General features: G+C 35.0%; 1 protein-coding gene across 4 annotated transcripts in view; it reads left to right on the top strand.

Annotated features, from left to right (window-relative positions):
• DCDC1 (doublecortin domain containing 1) overlaps nt 1–15367 on the top strand; it is a 277838-nt gene that overhangs the window by 150936 nt on the left and 111535 nt on the right. For all 4 annotated transcript variants that reach the window (XM_034417189.2, XM_087877949.1, XM_034417191.2 and 1 more), the window contains exons 18-19: nt 6090–6245; nt 6475–6632. In XM_034417189.2, the coding sequence (XP_034273080.2) occupies nt 6090–6245; nt 6475–6632 (314 nt within the window). The remainder of the gene's footprint in view (nt 1–6089; nt 6246–6474; nt 6633–15367) is intronic.

The raw sequence follows: 15367 nt of genomic DNA, 5'->3' as shown, positions 1-15367 counted from the left end.
AAAACCTCTGAGCAGACTTTAGCACTTGGAAAGTGCTTTAATTGGTTTTATTTGTACTGAGTAATGTGTCATGAAGTCATTGATTGTCCTCAGGGTTATTGCTACTGATCTAGAGAACAGGCCCAGGAATTCTAAATTTTTAAATTTTCTAGTATTTTATTTATAGGCATTCACAGCAGGAGCAAGGGAGGCAATTGATGAAACATGCTTTGTGATACTGCTAATGCAGACCTTATCCCTTATGTACTTGCATGTCAAAGAAGTGTGAATGGGAAATTTCTAACCTGGAAGATAGAAGGAATATAAATCTGAATGGAGGTATTCTGATCTTGCCTAGTGGTTTGATCAATACATGTATGGAAGTGAATGTGAAAATTTAATTCTGAACAAAAGGGCTAAAATCTATGTCAGACTGTCTGAATTCGAGTCATCTGTAGATGCATATGAAAATAGGAATTCATACACTGGTGATAATTACATGTTATGTTCCAATGAATAATATTGAAAGAACCTAGAATAAGTATTAAGAAAATTATGCATTTTTAAAAAAAAAAATAAATTTATGACAAAAAGAATAGAAGAAACCCAAATAATCAAATAAAAAAACTAAATGACAACAGAACAATCAGGAACATAAACTTAATTTATTTATGTTCAACTTAGTTTATTGACAAATAGTGCTGCAATAAAGTAAGTACAAAGGCAAGGAGAGAACCAGCTGCATGGGTGCACATCAGCTTTGAAAAGTAACAGGAAAGTGAAGGTCTGTTTGAAAGCTGAATACAGCATAGGCAATTTAGAGTTCAATTGACAGTCAAGCCATATAACACAAATGCAGCACAGGTTCATAAAAAGGGAACTGCAGTGGCAGAAAGATACTATAAATGTGGTCCATGACAATCCAGGAGTCACTCCGAGGGTTCGTTGCTTTCCAAGGACTGGACAAACTGCAGCATAACAAACCTGTAAACAACGTTTTATTTCACAATGCTTCCCCAACAATAGACTGTTGCTGTCCACCCTTCTCGGACTTTTAAGGTGATGTTGCCATGTAAATATGCTTTTAATTCTCAGTCCTTGGATACTTACTTCAAGCAAAAGTCTGTAAAATGTCATATAGCCTTCAACTCCTTCCAAAAGATTGCATTGTCTTAGTGTGTGGTTGTTCCTCTTCTAGTTGCTACCAAGCTCTCAGCAAAACTCCAGTTTGAACTCCCACCAGGTTATGTTGTTCACCATAGCTTGTGGTCCTGGTAGTAGACTGATAGTCCTCTTGTCTACTTGTAATAGATGCCAAATTCCAGACTTCACCTCAGTGGTGAAATTCAAAAAAATTCCCCATTGGTTCTGTGGGTGTGGCTTGGTGGGTGTGGCTTGGTGGTCATGTGACTGGGTGGGCATGGCTTGGTGGTCATGTGACTGGGAAAACCAATTATCACACTTTACACAAAAATAACACAAAAGCTATACAACTGACTCACACACAATGCAAAGCAGCTGGACTTCACACAAAATGGCCCCTGCAACAAGCAGGAACCTCACAGAGTCACAGAGAGCTCAAAAACAAACTATCACACTTTACACAAAAATACCGGTTCGGGCAATAGGTAGTAAAAAAATGGTAAGTGATCGCATGGCATAGCTGATTGTTGGAACTTTTTTTTTAACTTTTTTAAAGCATTTTTTTACTACCGGTTCGGGCAAATAGGTAGTTAAAAATGCTTTAAAAAGTAAAAAAAAAAGTTCCAAGGATCGCGCAGCACAGCTGATTGTCACAGCTGATCGTTGGAACCTTTTAAAAACTTTTTTAAAGCATTTTTTTACTACCTATTCGCCCAAACTGGTAGTAAAAAAATTATGCTAAATAAAAGTAAAAAAAAAAAAAGTTCTGATGATCAGCTGTGCTGCGCGATTGTCGGAACTTTTTTTTTTTTTACTTTTTAAAGCATTTTTTTTACTACCGGTTGGGGCGAACCGGCCCAAACTGGTAGCATTTTACTCTTGCTTCACCTCCATTTCCCCATCTTCATGTATTTACATATTTTTTTCCTATCCCTCCTCATTCTGCTTCTATAAGCTAGGGGTCTGCGTGGGATGAGGATTTCTCTGGATGTGGCCCTATCCTTGAAAATATCAGAGCATGGCTTAATAATTTATTACAGGCAGCTGGAATGCTGGAATGGATGCTTGTGAGTAAAATAGGGAGTGACTGAATTAATGTATGAAGGAAATGGGGTGGGAAGCATTTCTGCCTGGCTGCAGCTATTTTTCCCAACTGCAGATAGCAACTCCAACTACACTCCCTCTCAGTCACACACCAGAGAAGTTAGTCAGCCAGTGTGGATCGAAGAGAAGGAGCAGAGCAAGAAACAAAAACCCAAGAACACAGCTCTGAGTTTAGTGAGCTATTTCCAACAGAGAGCCATTGCTAGTGGCAGTTCTTAAATGATGCAGGTAAGGTTCAGTTAGGCACAGACATCTTTGATTCCCAAGGACCTTGCCTAATTTGCCTTTGCTTGGCTCTCTGATACTGCCAACATGTCCTAGGGCTGGGAGTCCTGTCAGGATCCCACCCTTTGTCACTTGAATTCTCTCCTACCTGCTCCCGCTATTTGTTAAGACAGCCTGAGCTAGTAATTGAGGTTGATAGTTCAGCCTCCTCAGTCCATAACATAAAGAAATGTATAATGTAAGTGAACACAAGTCTGGCTATGATTAGACTTGGCAGGACAAACTGCAGGTAAAACTCAAAGGAGTGAAATGATCAACAAAGGAACAAAACAAAGAAAATCATATTTAAAGAATAAAGAAATAAAGTACCCAACTCATAAGGTTTTTTTCAGCATTTGCACCCTGGACAATAGAATGAAAACGGATAGTTTGCTGTCAAATAATAGCAATAACAGTAACTATTCTGCTATGTTACACAACAGGAGGAACTAAATAATTTTTATTAAGGAAACTAGGAAATAATGCAAGGTGATTTGACTACCAGAACTGGTATGACCCCTGACTTTGACTTTCACACTGGTGTGTGTGTGTGTGTGTGTGTGTGTGTGGTGCGCACACATATATGTGTAATCAGCAGATGCATTAGAGGCCTTCTGTAATTCTGTTGAAACAATTGCAAAAACACTTTCCATGAAGATGATACTAATAAAGGAACAAACGTCCTACTTCCCGGGGGAAAAAAAACTAAAAATTGTATTATATTAGAGGATTAGATATCTCACTGAGGACTGTAGTGTTTTCCTTTATCTAAAACAAACACCACATGAATCATAGTGGAGGAGTGAGGTGCATCATGGAAGTTCAGCAATAATTTGGCCTCCTGTGGCAAACCATTGCAGACAGGAATGAAAAACCAAAGGAATTTAAGCTTGGAGTTCACAAAGTGCCAAAGAAATGGGAGAAATCTAAGCTATAGCTGAAAAGAAAAGGAAAGACATAGTAATTCTTGCTGAAACAAAGCTAGAATTTTTTAAATGTTTCCTGCCTCAGCAGACAGAGAAATTTTATAAGATGGTAATATTCATATATACACATGCACTAAAAGAAAGCACCTTTGCGTAGGCATCACTTCATTTAGTAATAGAAAAAAAATAATCTTCCCTCTGAAGCTTGGAAACTAATTTGGGTTACCAAAAAAGAATAACAAAGCCTCCTTAACAAAAACTACCAAGAACGAATTAGAAATTAAACAAAACTTGATAGAAGAGCCTGATTCCTTTTGCCTTAAATGATTTAGTACTAATTCATAGTTCTGGAAACATTAATTTAGGGAACTGTTCTTTGCTACTTCTGTCATGGTTTTATCCAGACCCAGCAATCAGTAATGTAAAAGGGAAGAGTTCAGCAAGAAGTCTGTGTAATACAGGTAAACAGTTCATTTAGTGACTGTTCAAGTACTGAAAAAGTGACTTATGACCATTTTTCACACTTACATCTGTTGCAGCATCCCCTTGGTCATGTAATTAAAATTCAGATACTTATCAACTGATTCATATTTATGACGGTTGCAGTGTCCCGGGGTCATGTGATCACCTTTTGTGACGTTCTGACAAGCAAAGTCAATGATGAAGTCAGATTCACTTAACAATCAATTACTAACTTAACAACTGTGGTGATTCACTTAACAACTGTGGCAAGAAAGGTTGTAAAATGGGGCAAAACTCGCATAACAAATGTCTCACTTGGCCACATACATTTTGGGCTCAATTGTAGTTGTAAGCCGAGGACTACCTATAGTGCTTTTTTCTTTTTTCAAACTCACATTCATATAGATATATAAAGCCATTCATTTAGATTACTATACATGTTAATATTCAAGAAAAAATAAAAATAAAGTCGAAAATGTTAACAATGTTGATAAATTGTAAGATCATAGATACAGAAGATAATCAGAGAAATGCTAATTGTGGATGTGTTTGCATATGGAGACTATCTTGCTTAATATCAGTGGTGGGATTCAGCCAATTCGCACCACTTCAGGAGAACCGGTTGTTAACTTTCTGAGCAGTTTGGCAAAGTGGTTGTTGGAAGAAATAATTAGGGCAGAGAACTGGTTGTTAAATTACTTGAATCCCACCACTGCTTAATATGTATATGAAGACTGCATCTCCACCTGATTGAAAGATTGCCCTCATTGTTCCCCTATACAAATAAAAAAAAATGGAAAGAGTGACTACCAGAACTGCCAATAATGATTTAATATTAAATGAATATGGATTGAATATGAAAATGAGCAATCAATACAAAAGAATTGTATTGGTTTTATTATTTACACAGAATAAATAATAGTTTCATTGCAAATTAAATATATGAAGGAAGAATGAACAGATTAATAAAAAGGAGATGACCAATAAATTGTGGCTCGATGAAGCTGATGCAGCACTACATTTCCTTGAATTTACTGCCTCTTTTTAAGCTATGTATTCCATAATTAATGAACTAAAAAGTTCAAATTGGCACAGCATTTCATTCCTAAAGGTGACATCAAAAGAATACAGCTAAAAGCATATACTTTACTTTTATAATGGATTCACTTTGAATTCTTATTCCAACTACCTGCATATATTTTTTTTTAAAATGGAAGCAAGGGGGCGCTGCAACCATTTCTAGCTGTTTCCTCTTAAAGAAATGGAAGGGGAGGACTATCAAAGAAGGTTTGAAATAGAGGAAAGGTAGTTGAAGACTGGTCATCTGATAGGCCTTTTAGACTAAGTTAGTGCCATCAGCCAGAAGTTGCCTAACTGTACTATAGCTAGCATGTTGTGGATTTGACATAAATTCATCATCTCCCTATTCTCATAATGAAAGGGGGGATATGAAATATGTCTTTCAATATTGTATGAGTACCAATTTAGTATTCTGTCTGAAATAAATACATAAATAAAAACTCTCAGTAGTATAAATTAAGTTTACTCTAACTTTCGCATATGACTCTGGTATAAGAAAGAAGCCTAAAACAGGATTTAAAGATGGAAAATGGAAATGTGAGAAAACAAAATAAAAGTGGGATAGAAAAATTATTAGGTGAATATGATAATACAGAAGCAGATTTGTGCATTAAGAAACCAAAGGAATAAATTAGGTCGAAAAAGCAGGGATAGATTCATAGATTGAAGAAAATAACTTAGATGTGGAATATGAGATGTAAACCATGTAGATGTTTGTAATACTGATTAAACCAAGGACATTTAACAAATCATGTTTCTGTTATATTTAATATTTCTAGTTTGCATTTTTTTAATTTTGTCTAGAATAACCTGAAAAAGTATTTCCATCTATTTAAATGAGAAAAAGAATTAGACAATAGCATCAACAATTCTCTTCTAACTTTTGACAGTTATATGCGGTAGTGTGCTGCAGCCAGCTTTATTGGCTTATGAGAGTCAAATCTTCAGGAATTTTGTGAGCTAACTGACAGCAGAGTTGAGTTCTACCATGTCGCATATTGATCAGCTGTTTGGTGGCTCGTAACAGAGCCTGTCCATGGCAATAAATTATGCATTTACTAGTATATCACCGATTGTTTGTTTACAAATTTCAGACTTGTGCAACTACTCTCCCTTTATTCCTCACTACAGGCTTACCCTGAGTTTGTCCTAACTTACCTAGAAGAGTTAAATGTAAAAGAGATGGTCCAGATCAAATGCTCCACACATGAGGTCCAGTCTGTACTTCATCAAAAGATAGAAGACAACTCAGAAGACATCCCTGTTCCACACCAGAACCAGAGTGAGGTCAGAGCAACTGGCTTTTTTTCAGAGAAAAATCATTTGAAGGGAAATATTACAATTTAACATATATGGCTCCAGAAAAGAGAGCAACAATACAAAAGAGAATAGTCAATCTACAAATATCCTACTTTTTTTTTTTAAAGCATTTTCTCCATGGTTTATATTAAAATTTTCTGATTGCTGAGTTTTATTCAACATAAGCATTATGATTCAGTATATGTTAATTCCACAGGTATTAGACAATAGTGACCGCAACAGCAAGAAGAAGCAACTTTCCAGACCTTTGGACGCCCATTTAATGCCTAAAGGTACCTCAGGCGAGAATTGCCAGCTGACAGTAGCATTGGTGAGGAAACTGGAAGAGAAACATCCTAAGGCCTCAGCTCAAAGGTAAGCTAGTGACAGAGTTGATATTTATTGTTCAATGACATTAGATGTTTTCCTTCAGTTTTATGTAAGATTGATTTCCTGGATCTTAGTGAAATATCTCAAAAGCCCTCTGGCTTGCAAGGAGAAATGGAGTTTTAACCAAATCTAATGAAAGGGGGAGGAAGGAGGTGACATTTATGCAGGTTTTTTAAAAAAAGATTGATGTCTACACTTATCACTGAGGACAAAGTATCGTTACATATTATGCATGAATTGTAGCATAACCCCATAAAGTGTATAATTTATGGTATTTAATTATCATTTATTAATCCTACATATATGAAATAACAGTTTTCTAGATTCATATAAATAAATTGTTGTAAATTCCCTGGATGTCTTAAATGGAGGTTATATTGATCATTGTAAGAAGATAACACTTATACATTTAATACAGATTTGCAATGAAATTACTAAAATGTATTAAAAGGTAAAATAAAAAAAACCCCTTACAATTAATAAACTAAAACATTTACATCTTTCAATTCTCATTTTAACTAAATAAAATAATAATACTAAATGCTTCCGTTCTATTCTTTCTTTAAATATGCATCTCTTACAGTTTTCATAATAAACTTACGGAGCCTATTTAAGGGTTGTTAGTTTTATATTACATAAATATGAGCTTTGCTGAAATAAGCCCAGCATTACGTTATATTTATATTTTTCCTTCCTTTCTTCATAATGTATATCAGCTTTGAAGTGTTCAAGACTCAAGTGAAGAATTTTATAATAGATATACGAAAATCCGTACTGCTATCTCAGTTCTCAGAGGGGATTTTGTATTATGGCATTTCTGTTTCTTTTCAACTATCCACCAGCTTTTGAACATGCTTTGTGGAATAATTTCCTGAATACCTGTTAATTAATTATGGTATTTATGGCTGGGTTATTGTAATGTACATTACGTAGGGCTGTTCTTAAAGACTATTAGAAACTGCAGCTGGGCCAGAATGCAGCAGCATGGGCAATTCTGATATAGTTTGCCCAAGTTACATCATTGTTCTGTGAGCTGCACAGTCTTTCACTTGGTTTCTTGGTGCAGTTCAAGGAGTGGTTATCATCTTTAAAATTCTACATAGCAGAGGGCCAGATTATATGGGGGATTGCATCTGCCCAAGTCTTCGGAATAGTTTCCCATCTGAGATAGGGTTGCCAGGTCTGCTTCCAAAAAATAGAGGACAAGCGGGGGAGGGGGGGTAAGTAGTAAAAAAATTAAAAAAAATTATAATTAAATTATATATTTTCTTACAAACATTTTAACACGTATTAAAATAATCACTTCAAAACTTTACTTAAAATTCAAAACGTCAAATATATTATAATAATATGTAAAATATTAAATTACATTTTATTTTGCTGTCGTGTGTATTTTTTATTTGACTGCACAGCTTTGATCAATTCTTTTTGTTTAAGGAATAATTCTTTCATTTCAGTACAATGTTGAGAAATATTAAAAAATATACAAAGTTCACTTCGAACTGATGGTACAAGCAGTCGGTTACGTTTGTCAGTCCACAAATTTCCCATGACGCTGAAAATTCGTTCAACGTTTGCATTTGATATCGGAATTGATGCACAATACTGGAACAGTTTCAGTAAACTCGGAGCTGGCTCTTTCTTGAAAAAGTACGTCCACTTATCAAGGGATGAATCGCCCTGCAGATGAACATAAACTTCTTCTAAGGCAGAAATTTCATTGAAGAGAGTGTTGGGTGGAAGTTCTTCTTCGCCATGGTGATAATAACCAGATGTTCGTCATATCTTCTAAAGTTGGAGAATTATTGTTTCTATACTTTTCTAGGTACGCAATGGCTCTTTGATACACGTTGATGGCTTCTTTCTTGAACTTTTGCACGGCATTCTCAGGCAAATGTTTTTTACGTAAGGCAAATAAAACTTTCATTCCAAAAAACTGCTCATCGTATTTTTTTTGCAATTACACATGATAATGTGAAGATCACATGCAAGAATTTTCTTGCTTTCCAGCTTCAGTAGGGTGTCTTGCATTATTGACATGAAGAAGTGCGTGAAATATAAATACAATTCTGAAATAGTTGGTTCATCGTCCTTTGCGAGTTCATTTTCCTGATCTGAAATAAGGTTCCAGATAACCTTATGGCACTCATCAGATCCAAGAGAAATAAAATACGATTTTAGAGGTATCCAGTTTAAAAGAAGTCTTTCGACTGCTTTAAACAAACTTAACCAACGTGTTGGAACATGGCGCAAAACTTCATGGAATTCTGACTCGCAAAACTCAAAAAATGATTTCAACTCTTCTCGTTTCTTCACAGAATTCAAAAATTCGGCAAAAACCTTCAGCACTACATTTTCGATATCAAAAGATAACTGCTTTAATGCATTTTTTGCACTGTTGTGTAAAATGTGATTATTGCAAGGAGCAGCTACAATATTGTCATTTTCCAGCAATAATTTTTGGTAAACGGATTTGTTCACTCCATAATTGACCGATGCATTATCTGCTGAGTAAGCTGAAACATTATTTATTTCCAATTCGTTATCACTAAGAACTCGACACAGCTGATTTTTTTATTGATGTAGAATCTTCGAAAGAATCCTCATAAAAGTCTAAAATTTTCACACACAGTCCTTTTTCACAAGTAAAATATTGTGCAACAACGGGATGCATTTTGCGATTTCCCTTGTTTGATGCGTCAGTGGAGAGAAAATGGAATTCCAGTTTTAACATCATTGAGAACCAACTCAATAGAAAAAGGATACAAAACCTCATTGACAATAGCTGATGATTTGGTTCTTCCACAAGACATCTTTTTTACAATTTCTGAATCATCAAAAATTTGCTTCATTAACTTAATACCGCAATCTTGAGCCAGGAAAGAAATATGGTGTTTGATCCCATGATAAGTTTCAGCCATTTCAGCTACAGTCACTTTCTCACTGAAAGAGGAGTCTTTAACAATGAAAAACGAATTGATTCGCTTGTTGCTGGAAGCTATTTTCTCCTTATCTAAATGATTTTCTGTGCTTGCATGCTGTGTGACAGCTTTTATACCATTATATTCAATTGTGAACGATTTCTGACACAATTTACAGTAGGCCGTCGGTTTCTGGTTCTGTCGGTTTCATTGTTGGTAATCCGTGCAAAAGTAGCTTCCCAGTCTTTGATGTATTTGCACACTCCTCTCTTTCATTTTAAAGAATTCGAAATCTCACCACTGTCACTCTCATCACTCGACGCCATTTTAGGTCAGTCGACACAAGCTACAATACATTTTAAAAATGTGAACAGTACATAATTTTATAATATATTTTTATTTTAATCTCATTATTAATTTTTTCGGAGAATCGAGTTCAATGGATATTTGATCTTTGTCTCATTCTAACTTATGAAAAAAAAGACAAAACGCGATTCTCCTATCCTTATTCTCTTAGACTGTACAGCTTTAGATTACATACCATTTCATCATAAAGCTTTTGAATAAAAAAAATGTCCACTATTTTGTGAAAAAAAATAGTGAACATAATGTGAAAAAAGTGGACTGTCCGCTCAAATAGTGGACACCTGGCAACCCTAACTGAGATCTGATGCCTGTACCCTTTTAGCCATTCAGAAGGATATGAAGACCTGGCTGTTCCCCCAAGCACTGGTCTAGGATGGGGCCAAGTCATGAGGCTAATGCCTGGTTTTATTTCTCTTTGATTAGTTTTATTTGTCTTTTTATTGGTTGTTGTGAGCCACCTGGGATTGCTTTGTGAGGTAGATAAGCATATAAGTGCTTTGTGAGGTAGACAAGCATGTAAATCCTTTTAATAAATAAAAATATATATTTAATATATAAATAAATTTAGATTTAATAATGTAATTTTTAATGGGCCAACAGTATGTCAAATTTCATGCCAGTCTTAAAGGCAGATACAGGTTATACTGTGTTACATGTTCTTCAATGATTCTGGAGTTAGATAACCTTCAGTTCTAGGAAAAACATTCTTGATAGGTAGAGGTTGCCAACCTTTGATCCAGTGGTGAAATCCCCCCAGTTCTATCCGGATCACCGAACCGGTAATGCCGGCAGCGGGAGCCTCCGCCCACCTGCCGGGATGTCATTATGTCCCATTTTTTAACCATCTGCACATGTGCAATGATTCACTCTGAAATATTTTTTGAAATCTCTGAGTAATATAATTAATGAAAAATAGGATCCAAAATGAATTAATATGGTAAAGAAAAATATTCTCCTGTCGTATTATTTCTTCTATAATGGCAATGGGTAAAAAGTGAAGATCTGTAATACTAAATATGAAAATGTTCTGTTTGTTCTTGTTTCCAAGAGGATGGGAGGCAATATAAAGCTTTTTCTTATTATTCCAATTTTACGCTAGTAAGGATTCTGCCATAATGGAGGACTTAAAGGATGGAATGTATTTTTTCATGACTCTGTCAGCATTTTGTCTTCAATCAAAATGACCTTATACAGGATGCTGTTAAGTGCAACTGTTCTTGAACAACGGGCATTTCCCACGCCTTTCTATTTCAACCCCTCGTGTCAATAAAAGGCACAATCAGGGAACTTTTTGAAAGGGGAAGGTTCTAATGTGAGGAGACAAACAGCAGAAAACTTTCCAGAGATGTTTCATGCCAAATCATTCAATATTTCAGAAAGTTCCTTGATCTTCAAGAACTGTTTTTAGGTTCCAAGAAGATGCAATAGAAATAGCATTATGCCCATTTTATCTATAAAGTATATTCATCAAATTGTGTAGTTATTTGTTGTACTTGTTGCAATTCTACTTAAAAGGAGCACAGGAGATGACTCCAAATAACTTAAAGCATATTAGGAACAAGGCATAAGATTTTTAGGATATCTTTTCTAATTAAAAGAAAGCCTTTGTTATTCTTTTTTAATTCTGTTTTTACAGATTGGACATGAACACTATTTTCTAACAGATTTATTGTTTAAAAATTATTATTTTTTATTTCATTGAGTTGCCCTCAATGTCATCCACATTTTTTTGTTTCGCTGATTTTCGTAAAATTGGCCACCTATCTACTGTATTCCCACTGGGTAAACAAATTCCTGTAATTTAAATTTAACTAAAAGCACTTTTTTTGCAGTATTGCTTTCCTTTTTAACTATAGCATATAGACGATTGTGTTTTAATTTTTTTTCAACATCGCCCTTTACTTTCCTCTGTGAGGAATTTATGACAGATTCTTTTGACTGAAAATCCAAGGTTTTCCTCATGATTTATTTGCCATCTAAATGTTCTAAAGGTTAAAGCTTTGAATTGGGGACAAATTAGCTTTCATTACATGCATTTTGACAAAATTACTTAGTTCTCTGTTTGAGCTAGATAATTCAAATCCATTTTTCCTCTCCCTTTCTCAGGACCACAGAAAAACTAATTTAAGGTGGTACAAAACTGTGTATCATTTTTTTTCTCCTAACAATGTGAGGATGCAGTTGTTTGCATTATTATATTAAATTGAGCAACTTACCTTTATTTAAATTGAATAGATGTTGTGGAGGGAGAACTGTAGCAGCCAACAAAGCATGGTGACCCAGCTTGTCACCCAGTGACCTGTGAGAAGGAAATAATCAACTGTGAGTAGCTGTCATCTTAACTGATTCTGACAGTTTGGCTCTGGGCACATCTGTGCTAGTTGCATGGAAAGGCCTTTGTTGTTTTCCCACTAGTGACTTTGCTGACTGCTGTAGGGGTTACTTGCTGCCCTACTCCTACTCTTCCCTCCCTTTCAGGAGGGAAAGCAGCTGCCAGTGATGGGATTGACATTTCTTTCAATGATTTACTTGGCATTTATTTAATTATAAAGTACAAGTTCATATAGGATATTAGACCTTTGCAGGGCATTCTAAGTGAAATTAGGATCCTTCTTGGATTGTAATTTGGATTTTTCTTGGATTTTCTTGGATTTTTCTTGGATTTCTTGGATTTTCCAGTCAAAAAATTGTACATTTCTTAATTTGCATGGAAAATAGTGAGCTGATGGTCTCTCCATTTTATAAAAAATATATCTAATGTTTATCTCAATATTTTAATATTCTTAATCATTTATAGAGCTTAATATTCCTAAATTCCCTTCAGTCAGCTAAAGTTACCATTTTGTCTCATTGCTTTAATTATGTTTGCCTTTTCTTATTTCAATATCATAGTTTCTGTAATGAAAAGTAAATTAATTATAAATGTTTGTTTTCCTTTTCCTTTAGGACTCTTACATGCTAAGATTTTTTAACCTGAATATATACAAAGTTCTTTTAATCACTTTTGGTTAAAAGCACATAATAAGGTGGAAGAGCAAAAGAAAATAAATGCATCATTTGGCATGCAAACTTTTTATGTGCACTTTTCTTTATAGGAACACAAACTGATGTTTACAATGGTTAAAACTGGATTACACTCATTAGTTAAGGAGATTTGCATTCATGTGATCTCTTCTACTTATTACCACAGATGCCTCCTGGATCTGCTCTAGAGATCCTCCAAGCTTTCAGAACAGATGTAGTGGGGAGGACTGAAGGGGAAGGGAAATCTGTTAGACCAGCATTTTATTTTTATTGGCAGATAGCCAGTTTTGGATACAACCCAGTCTTAATTGCTCTTCCTTAGTGATAATTTGTTCTGGAATAAAGCAGATGTTTTTCTTCCTTCATGGAATAAAATAAATCTGGAGCTGTAATGAGAGAAAAAGTATAGTCATGATTCTTTGTTTGCAGACATACTGTAGTCTTTCATGCCAATTTTGACAAAAAATATGAATAATTTGACCATAAATACTGTTTATAATGTAAATGATGGAACGGAGCAATCCATTTATCAGTAATATATGTATTATCCATTTATGAAAATGACAATTTTATGAAAGCTAACATTCTTCCTACAGAAATGTCTAAGGAATGAAATAGATAAGATTTTATATTTAAATACAAAAAAGGGAGGATTTTCTTAACTTCAAGCAGAATACAAATATTTGTATAAATAAATGCACATTTAACTTCATTATTGAAAGGTCTTTTTTCAGTTTGGCAATGATGCTATTCCAGTTCACACCTATCCTAAGGGAGAACGGAACCTTATTAGTTTTGGAGATCTCTCATATGTTTCAGGTTCATCAACCACAGAAATCCTGAATAGATTCTACCTGGGGACTGGAAGAGCTATGCTATGCCATGCCATCCTGGTTTCATTCCTTATGTACATGGCCTATTTTAGAAGATAATCTAGATAAAATGGGATTATCATTTTGCTCTGACAACAGATTCTATAAGTATCTGCACCATCCCCTATGCTTTTAATATTTACATCAAGCTTATGAGAATGTTATCTTGTGATTGGGACTGAGATAGCAATATATGAATGATATTGAATTCTATTTCTTTTTTTCGCTACATCATGTTCAGTCCTAGGATGTTTTAACCAGTGCTAATAGATGAGTGATGACTCAGTCAGGATCCAGATTTCGGAGCGAGACTGTTTGGTTCAACTGTCTGCATGAATTATAGTCAACTTGTTTTGAAGAAGGTTGCCCTCCTTTTATAACATCAGAATCATAGCTTTGCTCTTGATACCACACTGTTTTAGAGATACAGGTTTTCTCAGTAGTTCAGTGCACTTTTTTAGCAATATCGGCTGATATACCAGTTTCGAACATTCAATTATTCATGTTTTGGTAACTGTCTGTTTTGGTTATTGCAGTTATTATAAGTGGAGGTGGTTTGGAAAATTTATATAATCCAGAACAGACAGCCAAGTTTTGAATCAGAACTTCAGCCTTATTATAATATTTCATAGATATTTTACTTCCAATTAATTTCACCATTGTAATGGTAGGAAAAATGACCTTGGGAAACAGGAAGAAGAGCTGCAGATGGGACAACCAGCATGTAAAAGGTATCTCAGGCCACAGAAGGGGTATGACCAGTTTGTAATTGAATAAGTGTTAGGCAGAAAATAAAAAGGAAAGTGGAAAATTGGATCTTATTTCCTAAGAAGTGGGAAAGAGAGATGTGTCTTTCATGGAAAAAAATGCCATTAATAGCTCTGCAAAGTTTGAAAATAGTGGAAGAGTTGAATATGGATAAACAGCCCTTTTATGGTCCCAAAGAGAAATCTGCTTATATGGAGAGGGGCCTATTCAAATAGAAGCTTCTTCATTTATGCTCATCAATGGTGTAACTACCATTGAGTAGCCTTGCCAGTGATTGCCTAGCATATTGGCCCATCATCCGACATCCAACTGGCTTCACATTCTCGCTGTGGCTCTTCATGGTGACACAAAGCCCAAATCTATGGAACCTGTTCGAGGCAGAGTGGGAAATTAAATGGGTCTTTGATGTGCACCACAACACAGAAGGACAGCAGATATTCCATTGCAGTGAACCCTCCTGGAAAAACTTTGCAAGATGCCAGAATGTATAATATCATATGCATTAGACTAACCCTTGGAATGTTGGCTTGCAGTCACTAAAACAAGCAAAATAAAGTGCTTCTCTAGAGCTCTCTCAAAAATTTGTAAGATGACAGAAGTTAGTACAATATCATGTATAATAGACATTATACTAAATCTAGATTGTTGGATACCAGGATAACCTGATAAAGTGGGAAGAATGCATAGAACACTAAAGTTAGATATATAACTTTATAAGAAATTTTCTAGAATGAAATTAAATTCCAACATGGAAAGACTCAAATTCAAC

This window comes from Pantherophis guttatus, chromosome 1 (genome assembly GCF_059756535.1).
Source record: "Pantherophis guttatus breed Tessera chromosome 1, ASM5975653v1, whole genome shotgun sequence".
In the NCBI taxonomy this organism is placed as follows: domain Eukaryota; kingdom Metazoa; phylum Chordata; class Lepidosauria; order Squamata; family Colubridae; genus Pantherophis; species Pantherophis guttatus.
Note: the sequence above shows the minus strand (reverse complement) of the source record. Positions and strands in the feature narration are given on the sequence as shown.